Source organism: Pteropus medius, unplaced genomic scaffold (genome assembly GCF_902729225.1).
Source record: "Pteropus medius unplaced genomic scaffold, Ma_sr-lr_union100, whole genome shotgun sequence".
Lineage (NCBI taxonomy): Eukaryota > Metazoa > Chordata > Mammalia > Chiroptera > Pteropodidae > Pteropus > Pteropus medius.
Window position 1 is genome coordinate 3,208,644 of NW_024346150.1, and position 19,526 is coordinate 3,228,169.

Below are 19,526 nucleotides of genomic sequence, written 5' to 3' on the forward strand. Positions count from 1 at the left end.
AACAATGGGAGTGAACAAATAAAGATACATACAATGGGCATATGCCACCAGAAACGCCTCAGCAGTTGGCTTCCAACCAATGCAGAACTTCTGTGTCAAATGTTTATATAGCACTGATGATATAACATTACGAAGGAAGCTCATGGAATGTTTCATCTCCCGAACCATTAAAAATGTCTTAAAATTACTGAAGCATTCGCCTTTCTAAAGGCAGATGACTTTTTAAATATCTCTCCCATAAATGTACTTATACACATTTTTTTGTTATCCCAAGTCAATCAGTAATTTACACAAGAGGATGGAGGGGAACAGAAGGGCAGACTTTTGAAATTTTTAGTTGACAAAATGTATGTCATGTCTCAAGGCAAAATGGCAAGCTCTAGTTAATTTCTGCTGCTCAACCTCTTTTAGGGTGATCATTTTTATGTGTTCAAAATTTTTGTAATAATACTTATACATCTTATTGAAAAAAAGTGAAGTTTTACAATAATTTTGGACCATTTATTTTCCCCACAATGTACTTACCTTAGATTCCTTTTTGTGTCCTCCTGCCAATAATTTCATAACCACAAAGTTGGGTTTGGCAACCTTTAAAATTCTATTGACCTAAACAATGAGCAACATTTAGCTATCAAACATACATAAAATTGAATCAAAATGTCATTATTATGGATACTAATAGGAACTTTGCACATTTTAAGGTGATTTTTTTTTTAAGGCAAATAAAAAATATGAACAAATATCGTACTTCTTTTAGTAACATAGAACTCTATTTGTCGACTCTGAAAATTTGAAAGGATTATGGTATCTCGCTCTCATACAAACAAAACATGAGCCTGCAAAGTCCTGCAAAGGCAGCACTGTAAGAGAGTATTTGGGGCATGGACTCTGGAGTTGGTGTCTGCTTTCAAATTTCAGCTTTGCCACTTAACTACCTCTGAAACCTCTGGCAAGTTCTCTAACCTCTCTGTTCCTCAGTTTCTTCATCCGTAAAAATGGAGATAATTTTAACCTACCCCACAAGGAATAAATGAGTTCATATATGTTGGGCTAAGAACCAGGCCTGGCAGGTAGTAGGATCCTTTAAGTGTTAACTGTTGTTATTTCTGACTACCACTTGTCTAAAAGGCTTCACTTGAACACACGAATAATGGAGCACTGCATTTCTCTTTAAGAGGGGAGTAATGTGCAATTTGCAGTAAGAAAGTTCCTAGTGTTATTTTCTTGCTGACCTCTCTCTGAAAAACATACCAAGTTCGTGAACCATTCCTCCTCGACTATGATCACACATCCACCCGCCTAGATGGCAGCTCCACCTGGGCATCCAATAGGCATATCCAAAACTGAGCTCTGACCTTCCCAGCCCTGCCTCTCTACCTGCAGTTTTCCCCACATGACTCAATCCATCCTGGTGCTCAGGCCAAAAACTCTGAAATCATATTTGACTCCTTTTACCCAAAAGCCAATCCATCCATCAACCGTGTTGGCTTGACCTTAAAATATACAGAGAACATGATGACTTCTGATCACTTCTACTGTCACCAACTCTCATCTGGGTTACTATGGCCTACTAATTGGTTCTCATGCTTCCACCCTTAGCCCTGCCACAGTCTATTTTTAGCAAACATCCCTCTAACATCTCTAACATCCCTCACTTATGCAACAGTACTCCAAGAAACTATCATGAGACAGTTAACTGAAGCAAGTACTATTTTACTGTCAACGTCCATGATAACATTGAGTTGTGCTCTGAGAAAAATAATGGCATTGAGTTGTGCTCTGAGAAAAATTTTTAGCAAAGTGGCCAGAATGGTCCTTTAGAATATAGATCTGGTCACTCTACTCAAAACTCTCCAGGAGCTCACCCTTTTCCATCCCATTCCAGCATACTAGTCTTAGCTGTTCTTTACTCCAGGCACACTCCTGCCTCGGCACCTTTACACATGTGTATCCCATACCCTAGGAGGCTCCATCCATGGATGGCCACTTGACTTCCTTCTTCACTTTCCCAGATTTGCTCAAAGGCCACTTTATTACAAATGCCTAATCCTTTCTACCTCTCCATCTCCTGTAGCAGCCACTATCCCCATTCCCAGTTTGATAGTTCTTCATAATACTTGTGATCTTCTAATATACTATTTTATTTTTACCTATCTATTCATTCATTTACTTATCACTGCAAGCTACCACTCTCCCCAACCCTTTAAGAGGGCTGGGATTTGTTTTCACTGCTGGAATCTACCACAGTGTTGAAAGCATAGTAGGTACTCAACAAATATTTGTTGAATAAATGAAGTCCACTAAAAGAAACATGCCACTTAGAATAAGTACCTTCGTCTTATTTTTATACTTCTCCCTTTCATTTTTATTTATTACATGGTTATATATGATTTTAAAGAAGTCATTTCTCTCCTATCCCTATTCCTTAAGGCACTCAGCTCCCCTCCCAAGATGCATGTCTTTCTATATATATTTCTGGAAATATATAAGAAAATACACGCCCCTTTTGATTGAAATGGCAGCATACTATATACACTGTTTAGTACCCTGCTTTTTGCATTTCTTGTATCCTGAAGAACGCTCCATTACAGTACATGAAGACCTTTGTTCTTTTAAAGGCTGCATAGTATTCCCTTGTGTGATATACCATAATTTAACAGTTAATGAACACTTAAGTTTCTTCATTTGTTTTCTATCAGAAATCCTGCTGCAGTGAATATTCTTGTATATTTATTATTTCCTTCACTTCCCACATGTGCACATGTATCCATAAGAAAACCCTAAGAAACAACTGCCTGAGCATTTGTGATTTTTGAAAGATAGCTCTTCCATGGCGGTCGTACCAAGATATAATCCCCAAAATAGTGTATGCATTACAGTTAACTCTCATTTACAGAATAAATGCATTTCAATAAAATTAGATATATAGCAAATTGTGAACATAATGAAAGCCTAAAAATATTTTGCAAGTTCTAACCTCTGTAAAATGTTATCTCAAAGTCATAAAAAACAAAACATTTATTTTAAATGGTCAAGTGGATAAGGTGGTTTTTACTGCCTGTGATAACTGACCAGATCATTTTTTAGATTTAAGATTTATATAATTATATTTTAATAAAGTAAATGATAGATTAAAATAAAAATTTTTAACATTGTGAGCCGTGGATCAATCTGGATCTTATTTCTATTCTTCATACTTCACCGTTCTGTCTTAATTTCTCTTTGCCTTCATTTCCAAATTTAGACAAAAGATGTATTTATGTCGGCTCTTTCATCAAAAAATTTTAAGTATGACAAGATTAGGTTAGCAAAGCCATATGACATCCTTGACAGAAACATGATAGGCTTCATTAATACTATAAAGTTCATTTTTATAAACTATCATCTAGTAGTTAAGATATGTACTTCCTGCCACGCTTTTCCTCTAGAATTAATGTGACTGCAGTCTTACCTCATGGTCTGGGTTTGGGATATTTTCCAATATCATTTTTGCCTGCTGAAAGTGCTTACTAGCTGCCACATACAGTTCTGGAGACTGAGGAGGAGGGCTGTATTTATTGAGGTCAGACATTTCCTACAAAGGGGGAAATACTGTTATTCAAAACATGTTATATGAACTCTAATACACATTTTTAAATAATTCTACATTGACTATCCAGTCATATATAGACAATGAAGCAAACACTCATGTCCCTATTTTTTCCTGTGTAATATTAAATTCTCAACCTTCATATACTACTTCATACTATTCATACTTAAATAACTATTAACATAATGAATGCATCCAAAAAGAAGCCGAAAAATTTTCACATTATTTAAATTGCTATTTTATCGCCCTGTCCCACTGGTCCAACAATAGTTTGATTTGACTATTTTAAAAAAATGGCTAGGTATAAACATCTCTGAGAAGGTCTAAGACTAAATATTTTATGGTGTTTTTAATGAGCAGGTTCACCTTGAACTGTAGATAGTGCACTGGTGGTGGTGTCATTACACTGTTGAACGGAGCAAATCTGTGCTCATATCGAACTTGTTCACTATCCAGCTCAAACTTGGGTTTTCGTACTTTGCCATCCATATCAAATGCTACCATGGTCTAAAGGAAAAAGAGAATAAGAAAAAAGATGGTATCAATATGAAAAAGTGAACATCCTCCTTAAGTCAGAAAAGAAAATAAGAAACAGCAATTTACACATAGCTAAAACAATTTAAGGTACAGAAATAGGAAGAGAAAAACTGGCTTCACTATTCCTTTTTGTGTTATGTCATCTTTTATATTAAAACTTTTCAAGGTCTAGTGTTTATGTTACTGTTTTTTTCCCAGTGAAATTATACCACATGCACATTATTTTTCCATGCCTCATGCTTTACAATAGCTTTGAAACTTTCAAGTAAAAACTTCTGAAGAAACAAGTAGCATATGATTTTTGTAAGAAAAGCATAGGTCTTGTTTTTCAAGGAGTCCATGTTCTATATATTTTAACATAAGGGTGCCTCAAATCATTTCCTGAATTGCCAAGTACAACTTAATACTACACCTCCTTGAAAATGTCTTCTTTTGTTTAAGCCATTCATTGTGGAGCCTACCTCCTTCGTAATATACTCCTAAAAAAATCCAAACCCCATTTCTTCCAAGAAACCTTTCCTAATCATCAATCAGAAGTAAACTCTTCCCTCTCCTATTACCTGTGTCACACATATGCCATCTGGCCTGTCATTCTAGGCACCTGAGACAAGGATCACATCTGATTAGACTTGGTATCCTGTAGTGTACTCAGTACAAGATATATGGCACACCACATGGGTTCAAATATTTAGTAAAGGGGTCAAATATTTGGTAACAGAAGGAAATTTAACTATGGGTGGTGAATACGCAATGCCATATATATATATGACATGCTGTTGAATTGTACACTTGAAACTTGATTTTAATAATGTCACCCCAATACTTTTTAATAAAAAAGTTTGGTAAACAAATTAATGAAAACAACTAGACTTGGAAAAAAGGTAACTACAAACGATGGTTAGTAAAAATAAAGTTGAAATTAGAATCCAGAAAAGAAAATCACAGAAAAGAGTTCATTTTAATTAAACTATTTAAATGTAATGTAGCTAAAAAGTAAAAAGAACTTCATTGTCAACAACTAACCTTAAACATTCCAGCACACATGTTCTGATATGCCTGGCTCATTGTGATCTCTCGGCTCAGTGGGCGAACTGTAATTAGAAAGAAAATCATCCATACTCTTTCCCCTTTCCTCTTGCATTATTGCAGGAAAAAATCTAAAAAAAAATCCTATCTTGTTTACTAAATTCTAAACATTTTTTTCTTACAGGATAAATATTATTTTATGGCCAAATCTACAAATAATAAAATATAACTGAAAGGCTAAACAAAAATCATGTTCCCCAAATAGCTAAAACTATAAAATTCTGGTATGAAGTAATTTTAACTTCTGAATTCATCATACAGAGACTTAAATAGGGAACCCATGAAAGGTTATTGAATAGTCCACTTCAAGTATTGAAATCCTAAGTAAATACGAAATATTTTTTAACAATTGTAGGAATATCTGTTCCCTTCCACAAGTGATCAGTAGGGCAGTCCTTCAGAAACACTTCTTTCTCCTCATGGTCCCTGAGTGGTGCATCGAGGCGCCCTGTAATCATCTTTCTGCGCGGACTATAACAGCACAACTCCAGATCTACTTCCCTCCTGAGCTGTCAGCCTTCTGTCAAAAGATCAAAGGTCTCCTGCTGTCTTGTTCCTCAACCTATCTTGCTTACACACTCCATGTGCCTATTGCTTGTCCTAAGGTCCTCTGACACATGGAATTGCAAAGCAGTAAAGCAAAACAAGGAATGGAAGCCAAAAAACTTGTATCATTAATATTGGGGCTTGGTTTTTACCTTCTACTTTCCAAAGAGAAGACAGGGGAGAATTAAATTATGACTAATTCACCCCTTATGAGGCAGAGGTAGCTCTTCATCTATTTTTAGAAATTAAAGTGTACTGCAATGTTATTTTTTTCTTAAGGTTAAAAGTAATCCACAGCACCTTTCTTCTTTTTCTTTGTCTTTTTACTGCTACGGCCTTTCTGCTGCTCTTCCATTATTCTTTCCTCTGCCATTTGAGAGCCATCGGCACGACTTAATGTCGACATCAACCATGCATAAAGGAATTCAGAGAGATACCTTAAAGGATAAAAAAATGTTAGTTAATAGTTAATGTATAAATGAGATAGCTTTATCAACACATGTACTGGTACTAACAGTTGTTTTCCATAATGCTATAAAGTCTTTTAAAAACAGATTACCCAATCAGATAACGGATAGATTATATAAGAAATGAGCATTACAAGGAATTAACTTGACCTTTATTGTAGCCATGTTGCCATACAATACTGAAAAATTTGTTTAATTTCCTACAACAACATGGTTTTACAACTTTACAAAAGATTTCTTCATAATCATATATGCATGGAACAAATGTCCATTACACTGGTTTCACTATATCAGAATGCGTTTCACCTCAACCTATTAAGTAAATATTTTATTTTCCTGTTAATTACAAGAAAGCCAATAAATCCAATCAAGAGCGCAAAAGCTTCCAATGAGCTGCCTCAAACCACAAAGAATGAACTTGAACATTTCCCCCATCAACTGTCTTCTTTGAATAGCAGTGTCTACTATGGGTTAACAAAATTTATCTCTATCAAGACCTTCTGGTTAAGAGTTGTTTGTTATCTATATAAATGTTGGAGAATATATCAAATAATATTTTTCTCATATTACTATAGTTGATGTTGAAATTCAATTTTCATAGCTAAGAGTTATCTGTTGAGAACCCCAGCAACCATGATAAGACCACATCAACAGTGTGGAAGAGAATTACTTTCCTTTCTTCGTAAGTTATTCCAGCGAACATACAGTATCTTACTTACTCATGTAAATAATTTAAATGAATTAAAAAGATGAACTATATTAATATCTAATATACTAAACTTAGTTTGTTATGAACAATAGGTCATTATTATTTTTAAATGACCACCACACTCTGCCAGACTAAGAAAGATTTGAGATAACTGAATTTCTTAGTGCACAATTTTATTTTTTCTATAACAGCTTTTCTATGCCTGAAATATTCTCAAGCATCCACTTACTAGGTTTCTTTACCTTATCTCCAAGTGAAAGCACAGAACTACTCTGCTGAGGATCATCTCTTATCAGCTCCAAAGCTCCTGAAACAAAGCCTCAGGGCCACAGTTTGCAACAATTATACTCCCAATGATAATCTTAGCCATGATTTCTTCTCAGAAGATCTAGTTCAAATTTTTAACTTAAATTCACTTAAGTACATTACACAGCTAGCATCTAGTTCACTGAAGTTAGGGCAAAATATGTTGTTAGTTTTTCTCCCTAGAAACAGATAAGAGCTCTTCAATTAATCCAGTTACCTTGGTGCTACTTTTAGTAGTAATTTTTAAGAAAATATTCAATGGCTGAAAAAAAATTTGTGTGGTGTTAAGGTACTTAAAGATGTTCAAAATCACGTAGAGCTACTTTTCAGTACTTTCCAATCGTCCCACAACTAATGTTAAAATACACCAAATGAAAAAGTACCTTGAAATTATACTCTACAGATACTCTCCCAGATCTTTTCTACTCCAGCTACTACCAATTTTAACTCATATTTTTCTCTTACCAGTATATGTAGTAGTACTCATGCATGCTGTAGAGTTCCAATTCAAAGCCACTTAGAAGATACTGTATCATAATTCGAAGGTTATGGTAAAGGACCCAGGTACCTAAACAGGCCAAATGTTGCCTTTGGGGTTCTTGTTTTAACAGCATAGTGTGAAGGGCTGCATCCACCTTCTCTGCCTATCAGAATAAAATATAACATTTGCTTTCCTTTATAGGTAATGAGAGAATTAAACAGCTAAAAATAGCATGAGCAGAAAATGTAAGTCTCGCCACCTAAAGAATTCATACTTTCAAATACATTTTAGTTAGGTTTACCCAAATTTCTCATTTCACAATGGATAACATTTAGCTAAAACTCTTTAAACTAAAAAGACATCCAATTTATATGACAAAAAAAAAACCCAAATAATTGACTTCAGGTCTTTAGTTATATTATTAATTAATACTGCTGATGTTCACAACTTTACTTATGGTTAATATATTTTTACTATAATATGAACTTGCTATAGAACTATAATTCTACACATATTTTATAATTTATCCTGATTATCGAAAGAAATAATTTAAGTTGTTTCTCGGTTTGGATGATTGTTTTATTTCCTTTTCTAAACTATTACTTTGGTATGAAACTGTTACACGGTAAATGAAAAGAAAATTCATTATATTGAAAAATTAAATAGTCAAAATATTGTTCCAAACAACTATTCTTAAAAATCTGATCGAGGTATATGAACTGCTTAATATTATAAGGATGGCAATTTGTTGGCTCTTACCTCATCCTGCAAGGTAGCAAACTCCTCAAGAATATGACCAAGCTTATCTCTCTGTCGAGCCCTATTATGTCCATGGATCTGAATAAGACTACAGAATGGCTGCAATACAAATACAATTTATTAACTGTCAATATGAAATTTCCTGATACTAAAGAAAATTAACATTCCAAGTTTCCAAAATCTAGCTTTAGGAAGAAAAAAATGCTGTGTATTTAAGAATTATGCCTATGTCATTTTTCACATAGGTGTTTCTTTTTAAGGAATTCGACACCAGTATTTATCAATAGCTAGAAGAAAGTGACTGTTTATGAAACTTGTTTTTATAGCAAAAATATCTTCCTTCAATCTTTAGATATCTTCCAACCATTTCAAGAGGACAGTTTCCTTTTCTGCTTATTTCAAGCCAAAAAGCAATATTGAAGGCTGACATTTCTGTGTTGCTCTAAATATACCAAAATGCCTTATAACGCTTGAGTAATGGCTAATACCTGTAAGTTCTGACAAAAATTCTTCTATTCCTACTCTCTCTATACAGTATTCTCATATAAAATACTATAATATGTCACTAATGAGATAATACACATGAAAAGTAGGATGCTCTGATTCAGGAAGTATGAATTATGAATTCAACTATAATATTGTTTTATAATGGTATGCTTTGACAGATATCTCATTTGATCAATAACTAGCCTATCCTCTTAAGAGGTATAGAGGTGCTATTAACATTTCACCTTTTTAAAGACTAAGAAATTTATAGAAAAGTAAAGTGATCTGCCTATGATAAAATATTAATGATAAAAAATGAAATCTGGTCTTTTATTGATTCTCCTTTCACCATACCATGCTGCCTGCAAATACTGGAATCAGGCCCAAAAGAGCTCTCTATAAAGAACTTATAATTAAATAGGAATGACTTATAATTAATTGAATCCAACACAAGGTTTGTAATTTTTTCCTAATTATTTGAGATTTGAAAAAAGTTTGTGATTTCATCTAAATTAATAATTTTAATTTTACTATAATCTTATTAAGGTAGTACAAAAGTAACTGCCTGGGGAGGTTACAAATACTCCTTGTTTATAACGTCAAAATAAGTAAAGTTTTTGAGTCCATTTAAAAAAAATGAACAACTGCTCTTTTCCCAGATGGGGGTCATAATTTATCCTGTTTGTGTGCTTCTGAGAGGGCATCAAATATGCCTCCATATCTGACAATCTTGCCAGGAAGACTGTGGGTTATTGAAGCTATCTACTGAAGCATAAGACAGAAACCTCCTATTTATTCAGTGAAAATGAATAAGAAGTATTAGATGGAAAACAGCACAAATTGAAGTTATTGAAGGAATCACGCCCCACAATTTTTAAAGTATCCTCACAATGATTAAAATTTTAGTTCTTACCCGAACACAGTGAGTAACAAAGGAGTCAATACAGTCCTTAGCCTGGTGATTATTATATAAGCAGCACCTGTAAGATAATAGTCATGTCATTAAAATCAAACTATTTGGCCTACAGAAAGAAGCAGTGATTACTGTACGTGCCTCCAACAGACAGGGATGGTGGAAAAAAGAGAAAATGGAATCAAATACATTGCTAAGTTGAAGACTGGTAGCATCAGATTAAGAAATATTTCACATTACTATGTTGCTCACACAATAAATACATTATTTTCAATTTCTTCAGTTCTATAATTTGGACAATTAGAGTTGAATTGCATAAGATCAGATTAACAATGAGAGAAGGAAAATTCCAAGGCTCCATGCTTCCTGACCCTACTCCAATGTCATTTTTCCTACAACTGATACTCTCAGGGACTGTGCTCATAACAGTAATTTACAAAGAAAGCACTACACAGAATCCTTATTTCTTCAAGATGCATCTACATTTCCAACTACTGGCCAAAATCATCATCTAGACTCTGGGCACCTCATCATCTTCCATCCTCACAAAGTGGTTCTCCTGTGGCATTCCTTATCTCAGTTAAAAGTATCGCTTCTGACTAACAGCCTTCCTGAGCAGTCTGGAAGGATCTTCTACCTTTCTGGCTCTAGAGGAACTACAGGGACTTAATAGATGAAAGATATTCTTTTATTATCCCTGAGATGGGAGGTCAGTAGCCTTTGCACCTAAGGAGATAGGGAGAAGCAGACAATCTTCTGGTGCACTGAGAGGAGCTGACAACTTGCTGTTCCTAAGAGGTTGCCATAACTGAGCAATGTGACCAGAGCCTCAAAGATAAAGAGCCACGATGATGCAGTGAAAAATTACAGTGCATGTAGGAGCCAAGAGAAAGAAAAAGCAGAACACTTGAAATAGGTGGTCACAAAATAGAAGTGCTGGAAGGTCCATTACATTTTTATCTCTACAGTAAGAAAATTACTGAAGGAGACTAAAATACAGCAATTAAAAAAAAAAAGGTTTTCTGGATCTAAAAACTACAATTTAAAAATTTAAAAATTTAGTAGATGAAAGAGTCTCACTAAGTAGCCTTGAAGATCAAGAAGAAGAACTTTCTCGAAACAGCAAAAATAACAAATAAATGTCATGAGGGATATGGAGAAGAGATTTTAAGAACACAGTATATGAGGAGCTCTGACAAAGAGGAAAAGAGATGAAGGTGAAGTAATAATCAAATAAAAATATAGGAAACATGGTCTGACTGAAGACTTGAGACTTTAATAACTTAGTTCCAGATAGGATTATCTGAAAATCACACATGAACATTCTGGTAAAACTCTTGAACTTCTAAAATAAAGAGAAACTACAATCCTCCAGAAAAAAAGTATCAAATCACTACAAAGGAAAAAGAATCAGATCAGCATCAGATGTCTTATCTGTAACACTGGAATTTTTAAAACCATCTACAGGCTACCATGCAATGAATTTTGCTATATACATAGTCCATTCTCAGTATAGTTTTGTGATCGCTTTCTTCTATAAAGTTGCCATGGACACTGAAATAGAGAACACTGAAACACTGCTGCTATGGTAAAATATGGGGGTTATGTTCCTACCAGTCTCTGGTCACATTTTCATCATCAACTGATCAAGACATAACCTTGTTTTATGTGTACTTCTGTTTCAAGACACCGTACATAATGTATGTTGTTGATTCACAGCATTGAACTCATGCATCCAACACACACATTCTCTCTGTAAGGCGCACCACAGTCTTCATGTGGTAAGGAACACTACACAGCACATCACTACCCTCAGAGGACATTTTAAACTATGGAATCATCAACAAAAAGCACAAAAACATGGCACCTAACAGTGTTATTTATAATATAAGGGCTGAAATAAGAAGGCAAGAAGAAGGTTGCCTTGTTCAACCTATGTGTTAAGAGACTTGAATTTTTTACCACTCTGCACATGACCACGAAGATGACGACAGCAGAGTGAAAACTGATTTGAGGGTTACAAATACATTTTAGCAAGTAGGCAAATTTGCAAATATGGAATCCACAAATAATGAGATGGACCATAGTTAAATCTAAATGGATAATAATGAATGACAATGTGTAATCTAATTGCTAACGGAAGATTGTTGAATAAAGGCAAATGCAAATTAAGATACAGATCTATTTCACATGTATCAGATTGTCAAAAATTTAAGTCTAATAATGCCAAAGCCTAGACTACAGGGAAATTGGAATCCTTATACACTGTTGGCTGGCGTATGAATTGGTCCAATTGTTTTGGAAAGCAATTTCGCGCAATTAGTTAAGTTGAAGATGCACATACCCTATGTTCAGCAATTATATTTCTAAGTATATATATAGCCTATGTGCATAAGGGGAAATGTTCAAGATGTTCGTTACGGCACTGATTTCAGTAGTGATAAATTAGAAACAAGTTAAACATCTAATTGTAGAGAACTGGCAAAATGAAGTGCAATATCTTCGAAGGGTAGATTTTAATGAATGAAATAAGTCTGCATGGATCAACTTGGTTGATTCCAAAACATTAAAGTTGAAAAATAAATGCTGCAAAAGGATGTCACACTTTTTTAAGTGACAAAACTTAAGTGAAATTTAAAAACATAAAATAAACTGATATATTGTGTAAGGACACATATATCTGGGTAAAGTGAACAAGCATTCATAAGAGTGATATATACAAACTTTAAGGACTGGAGTGAGAGGAAAGAATACAGTAGAAAAGAGGATTTGAAAGTCTACTCAGTTTTCAAAATGTGGCCTAGGTTACCCTTGTGGTAGTGGTAGGGCTGTCCTTGAGATGCTTCCAGGGGAGAACACAAGGTCAAAGCTATTTTCATAATAATAAGATGTTATTTGCCTTTTGCACTTATTCTCTCACAAGTGTATAGCTATCTTCTATTAAGATAGACATGAAAGAGATTTGGCAAAATGTAAAACAATGCCACTTTTCTATTTTTTCTTAAAAACATAGTTATTGTCCATAAAAATGTTACTTATGTTAATATGTAATGGGTTATTGTTATTTTTTAAAGAGTTAATACATATGACCCTTATAAATAAAAGCTATTTGGTTCCTTAATAACTTTTAAGAATGTAAAAGGGTCTTAAGACAAAAAAGCTTGAGAACTGCTGCTTTATGTATCTCTACTAATTTAATTCATTAAAATTAGCTGCTCCTTCATAGCTAAACTCAGCCCTACTCTGGGACCTTTCAGTTGTTGACTGTCAGGTAGCTCCACCCCCTAATCTTACATGGCTCACTCCCTCTGTTCACTCACATATATTACCACTTCCAAGTGGCCTTTCACAACTCTCATATCTAAGAGAACCATCTATCCCTGTATCTTACTTTATCTTTCTACATAGCACTTATCATGACCTGACATTATGAAATTTATTTACTGTTTAGTCTTTCCTACTGAAAGGTAAACTCCTTGTCAGCAGGTATATCCTTCCTTACCCTAGAATCCAGAAAAGCACCTGGCAACAGCAGGTACTAATTTATTATATTTATAAAATAAGAGAATAAAATGTATTAAATCATAGTCAGTTTATAAAATTTTATCAATTCTCTTATCAGTAAGGAAATATATAAAAAACAAAATTAGTAATAAAAATGTTGCTTTAAATGGATGGTGGTACAGGTGTCTGTCAGTTTATACACCTGAATATTTGATATATTCAATCATAACACTATTTAAATAATTTTTAGCTGTTTCTATTTGCAGGTGACATATTACATGTAGAAAACCCTGAAGATCCCGCCAACAAATGGTTAGAATAAATTAATTCAGTAAAGTTACATATGGCCAATTAATTTTTAACAAAGGAGCCAAGAATATACAATGGAGAAAGGACAGTCTCTTCAATAAATGGTGCTGAGAAAACTAGACGGCTACTTGCAAAAGAATGAAAAAGAATGATGCAGGAGAATATGTCTTAACAAATATTAAAACTTAAGACGAAGCCACAATACAGAAAATATATATTACCACTGGAACTGAAATAAATTCCAAAACATAACGGTTTAAGTATAACAAAGATAGCCTTTTAATCCAGTGGGAAATGATGGTTTATATTGTAAATGGTGCTCACCCAATTGGCTGTCTATCTAGAATGAAATCAAGTTGAATTTCTATCTTCATATCATTTATAGGAAAAGAATTAAGAAGGATTAAAATTTTTAAGGTACAGAATAAAGCCCTAAACATATCTAAAAGAAGATTTTAGTAGATTTAATAAGATTTAGTGGTACAACATATGGGCTGGAGAAAATTATCTCAAAGGAGAAAGCTGAAAGTTACATAGGATCGAAAAAAACAAAACAAAACTCATAAAAAATTATCACTACAGAAAGCAAAAATTTTAATGTAGCAAAAGAAAGATTAAGAAAAAAAAATCTGCAGTGCCTATCACAGATAAAGGATTAACCTCCCATAATATATGTTCTTAGAAATTTTCCAAAAAAAGTCAATGGGAAAAAAATATGAATAAGCAATTAAAAAAATTTAAATGTCCAATCAATATTGTATTGGTGCTCAAATTAAAGTTCCAAGGAGGTATCGCTTCTTACACAACACACTGGAAAAAAAAAAAAAGAATAACACCTGGGAGTGGCTCCATAGTGTAGTGGTTATCACATCTGCTTTACACGCAGAAGGTCCTGGGTTTGTGCCCCCGGTGGAGCCACGGACCATACCACGGGTGCGCTAGGCCCCAGGGCACCTGGCCCCAGGTACACGCCGCAAGCGTGTGGAAGGAGACGCAACGCCTTCAAAGATTCAATTCTTAAGGGGAAACAGCAACATCCATATGGCAGGGGTGGAACTGTGTGTAGGGGAATTAAAGACAGGGAAAAAAAAGAATAACACCTACTGCTGGTCAGTACTCAAGGAAAGTATAATCTCATATATTGTTAGTAGAAATATGATTGTTACGATCTTTTAGAATGCGAGCTGGCAATATCTATTAAAATTAAAACTACACATGCCCCTCCACTCAATAATGCTACTCCTTAGAATACATTCATATTAGGAAATATTTCGCAGCCATTAAAGAGAATTGGATCTATATCAGGTAATATGAGAAAAAATCATGATGTATCTCTGAGTGAAAAAAGAGATAATTTTTAAATAAAAATAATTTAATTTAAAAAAGCAATCCACAAAATAAAAGTTTACAAAAACAGTCAGTTTAATGTGATCATATTTATATAAAGCCATATATGTATCTTTATAAACAAAGATATATACGGTGATGGTCATCGAAATGTAGTTATCTTAGAGGTAAGATTTTAGGTGATTTTTATGACTCTTCACCTATTTTTCTGCATTGTTTAAATTTTCAAGTGTGACCACATATTATTTACATAAAGCAGTCCCCCCTTATCCACAATTTGTTTCTACGGTTCAACAGTGGTCCAAACACATTTCATAGAAAATTCCACAAATAAAAAATTCATAGTTTATGTGGTTTCTTTCTCTTTCAAATCTTATTGTACTGTATTGACCCTTTCCACTTAATAAGAATTACTAGAACACAAGCACTGATACCTCAACAGTTGATCTAATATCCGAGATGGCTACTAAATGACTAACATGAGAGTAGCATATACAGTGTGGACACAATGGACAAAAGGATGATTCATGTCCTGGGCTGGACAGAGCAGGACAGCTTGAGTTTTCATTATGCCACTTAGAACGGTACGCACTTTGAAACTTATGAATTTTTTTATTCCTGGAATTTTCCATTAAATATTTTCAGACTATAACTGACTTTTCTAACTGAAACTGTGGAAAATGAAGGCACAGATAAGGGCAGGGGTGGGGGTGTGGGAACTACTGTGTTTTACTTAATGGTCCCAAAGCTCAAGAACAGTGAGTCTGGTGAAGGAAGAGAGCAGAGTTTGCCACCCCAAAATATGCCTCTTTGAGATATTATTTTAAGCCGGTTATTTTTAAGAAACAAAAGACTCAAGAAGAAACTTCGACTTCCCCCCTAACTGCTTAAAAGAATTCCAGGAAGGGAGCTATCATCACAGATAACTATAGTTTAATATGCATCCTTTAAGTGAAAAAGTAAGTATATATAAGAAAAAATGTAGGGTTTGGGACTATCTGCGGTTTCAGGCGTCCACTGGGGGTTCTAGAATGGTCCCCCATGGGAAAGGGGGGACTACTATAATCATTTTTTTTTTAAAGCAACTTAATTACCTTCTTTTTTCCCTATTGAATTAGGTGTCACATCCTATTAATTTTACTAGTGAAATTATTTCTATTAATTTTACTACTGAAATCTGTTCTTTTATATTCCCAGAGTTTAATCCTTCCTCATCTCTCACTTGTATTACTGAATCAGCCTAGCTAAAAACTTTACCTCTATTATCACTACAGATTTGCTTCCTATTAAAAAATACATACCTTACACTGAATAGACTTGAAGGCAGTGAGGGAGTCAGCCCTGATAATTTTTGAGGAAAATGCCCTCCACCCCCAAACCTGTGTAAAGGCCATGAGAAAGAGCCTGTAAGTTCTAGAAATAGCAAGAAGGCCAGTGTGGCTGAAGCAAAGCCGGTGAAGGGAAAAACTAAGAGATGAATGAGGTCAGAGAGGCACCAGGACGGGGTCTAGCCTAGAGCACATGGGGCCTTGAAGGTTCAATCATAAAGATTTTGGCTTTTACTGTGAATGAAATGACAAATATTAACTAACACTGAGGATGCTTGTGAATTTATTTCCTACCAGTTAAGGGGCAGTTCTTAATTGACAGGTGTGTGGGTAAATTCTCAAACTCCTTTGTCCCTGACTAGGACAACTCTGAGGTGTAACCTACACTGTCTCCAGAGCTCCCTAACAGGACTGAACCAGAGGAACTTTCCATGGAGCACACCTTTGGGTGGCTTTCTTACTCTTCATGTCTCTCTTGCCCACACCTCTACTGGGTTTTCCTGGGAACACTTTATAATTATGTATACATAAATCTTTGTCTCAGGGTCTGCTTCTGCGGAACCCAACCTAAGAAAGAAAGCTACCAGGGAGTTCTATGTGAGACGTGGCATGACTTATTCAACAAATTGAATGCTGAATCACTAAAAACTGTTCTAATAATATATAAATTCATACAGTCTTCACCTATGTTCGTTTAAGAAATAAAGACTTTTCTTCCCTCTACACTGGAGAAATTCTACTTATTTTTCAAAATGCCAACTCAAATGATGATTGTTTCTGCCTGAAATACCTTCCAGCCTCTTATGACAGCATGTTTTCAGGTTAGTGACACTATCTGAACATAATTTAAAAATCAATTACCTGCATTTTCTATTTCTATGTAAACTCAGATCATTGAGAAGAGACCTTATTTTTATAATTATTTCCCATAGTGCCCACCTAATACAGTGCTTTGCATGTAGTAAGAGTCAATAAAACTTACTGAATTTCTGATAACTCCTTGGAAGTTTTGCTTTTCATAATAGACCTAATGTTAACCTCGCAAAAACTTCAGTTACAGAAATCAATTTTATGAATGTTTTTTATACAGAGACTTGATTCCAATAGTTTTTATGCCTTAGCTATAAAGAAAGAAGACAGAGAATTTGGGCTTTTAAGAAATACGTATGCTGTAATGTCTTATGATACTTACTTCGGGGAAAGCACCGGAGGACTGACAAAAGACCGAAGTGCATCTTTCACCATGTCTTGCATGAGATGAGTTCCAAAGACTTTTTTGTTATCCACCAGGAAAGTGGTCTTAAAACAAAAGTTATATATTAGTAATGCTGTCACGATCCTGACATATTGTACGTATAGCTGCCATACCGTGTGACATGAGCATACCTCTTATAAATACCACAGAATAAAAAGAGATTAAAATATACAAAGTTGGTGGAAAATTTTTATAAATCACTGCCTCCACAATGGGTTTTACTTATTAATCTCTATTTAAGGTGTATTCTTATGCAGAATAAAAAATGTGCAGGAAAAAAATCTCCCAAGAGTAATATTGAACTAGTCAAAATGAACTGACTATTCTATGTCAAGTGAACTAATATATAAGGTAGAGCTCCCTGAGTTATTAAATATTAAGTAGTTATAAATATTAAGCCAGTCAACAATTTTTATCACTAATGAACACTTTGTAATGCATACAAACTTTCCAAACTTGGAAAAAATAAATGATTAATACATACAGTATTAAATTTAAAATAATTATTTAATAACTTGCATTTAATTTTCTCCCCTTAACAACCTCAGGGCATTTTAATATTTAGTACATTATAGCTTACTTGATTTCCTAACACATCTGAGTTTTTTCCAGTTTTTGATGATCATAAACCAAACAGCTATTAAATATTCACATACGGGTTTTTCAGGAGAACATCAGATTCTACATCTCTTAGGTAAACAAGGGTAGGATTTGTAGATTTAATTTTATAAGAATCTGCCAAATTGTTTTCCAAAGTGGCTGTAGCACTTCACATTTTCATCAGTATTGCATCCTTACAAGCACTTGGTATTTTGTACTTAAGATATTCTGAAAGGTGTATAGTATTATTTCATTGTGGTTTTAACTGGCATTTCCCTATTACTAATAATGCTGAATATTTTTTCATATCAAAGTGTTCAAATTTTTTGTCCATTTTAAAAATTGGGTTTCATGGGTTTTTTAAATTATATTTATAGAGTTCTTTATATGTTCTAGATTCAAGTCTTTTGTCAAACATGATTTGCAAATGCTTTCTCCCACTGCGTAGTTTCTTTTCATTTTCTTAAGTGTATGCCACAGAATTAAAGTTTTAAATTTATCAATTTATCATTTTTTTAAGGATTGTGCTTTTGATGTCACACCTAAGAATTCTCTGCCTTTTCCAAAGTCACAAAGATTTTCTCCTATTCTTTCTTCTAAAAGTTTTATAGTTTCACATTTTACATTTAGGTTTATGATGTATTCTGAGTCAACTTTTCCTTTTTGCATATGCCTGTCCAATTGTTCTTGCATCATCTACTGAAAAAGACTACCATTTATTTCTCCATTGGTTTGCCTTTGTGCTTTGTCAAAAATTGACAATATTAATTATTGATCAAATGATTAACATCAGTCAATTAATAAAGGACTGTATAATATAAAACTATATTAGGACTAATTTAAAAACAGGACTTTTCTGGACTTTCCCCTTGGTTCCACTGATCCATACATCCATCATTTTACCAATACCATACCTATCTTGCAGTCAGGTTAGCATGATTGAGTTCCCAACTTTGTCCTTTTTTTTTTTTCAACAAAATTGTTTGGCTGTTCTAGTTCCTTTGCCTTTCCATATAAATTTTAGAATCAGCTTGTTGACATCTATAAAAATTCCTGCTATAATTTTGATTGAGATTGCTTTGAATCTATAGATCAATTTTGGGGAGAACATCTTAAAAATATCAATTCTTCCAATCCATGAACAAGGTATATCTCTCGATTTATTTAGGTCTTCTTTGATTTCATCAGTATTTTGTAGTTTTGAAGCACAAAGGTCCTACAAACAGGTGTTAGATTTACATCTAAGCATTTCATTTTGATATTATTGCAAATAGTTCTGTTTTTCAAATTCTGATTTCCTATTG

At 34.0% G+C, this 19,526-nt stretch overlaps 1 protein-coding gene across 4 annotated transcripts in view; it reads right to left on the bottom strand.

Annotated features, from left to right (window-relative positions):
• The window catches only part of NAA35 (N-alpha-acetyltransferase 35, NatC auxiliary subunit), a 67,921-nt gene that overhangs the window by 2,162 nt on the left and 46,233 nt on the right, over nucleotides 1-19,526 (bottom strand). For all 4 annotated transcript variants that reach the window (XM_039875628.1, XM_039875629.1, XM_039875627.1 and 1 more), the window contains exons 14-22: nucleotides 17,560-17,666; nucleotides 9,880-9,946; nucleotides 8,481-8,579; nucleotides 7,706-7,884; nucleotides 6,059-6,195; nucleotides 5,150-5,217; nucleotides 3,956-4,096; nucleotides 3,452-3,574; nucleotides 526-606 (exon numbers count right to left, since the gene is read on the bottom strand). In XM_039875628.1, the coding sequence (XP_039731562.1) occupies nucleotides 526-606; nucleotides 3,452-3,574; nucleotides 3,956-4,096; nucleotides 5,150-5,217; nucleotides 6,059-6,195; nucleotides 7,706-7,884; nucleotides 8,481-8,579; nucleotides 9,880-9,946; nucleotides 17,560-17,666 (1,002 nt within the window). The remainder of the gene's footprint in view (nucleotides 1-525; nucleotides 607-3,451; nucleotides 3,575-3,955; nucleotides 4,097-5,149; nucleotides 5,218-6,058; nucleotides 6,196-7,705; nucleotides 7,885-8,480; nucleotides 8,580-9,879; nucleotides 9,947-17,559; nucleotides 17,667-19,526) is intronic.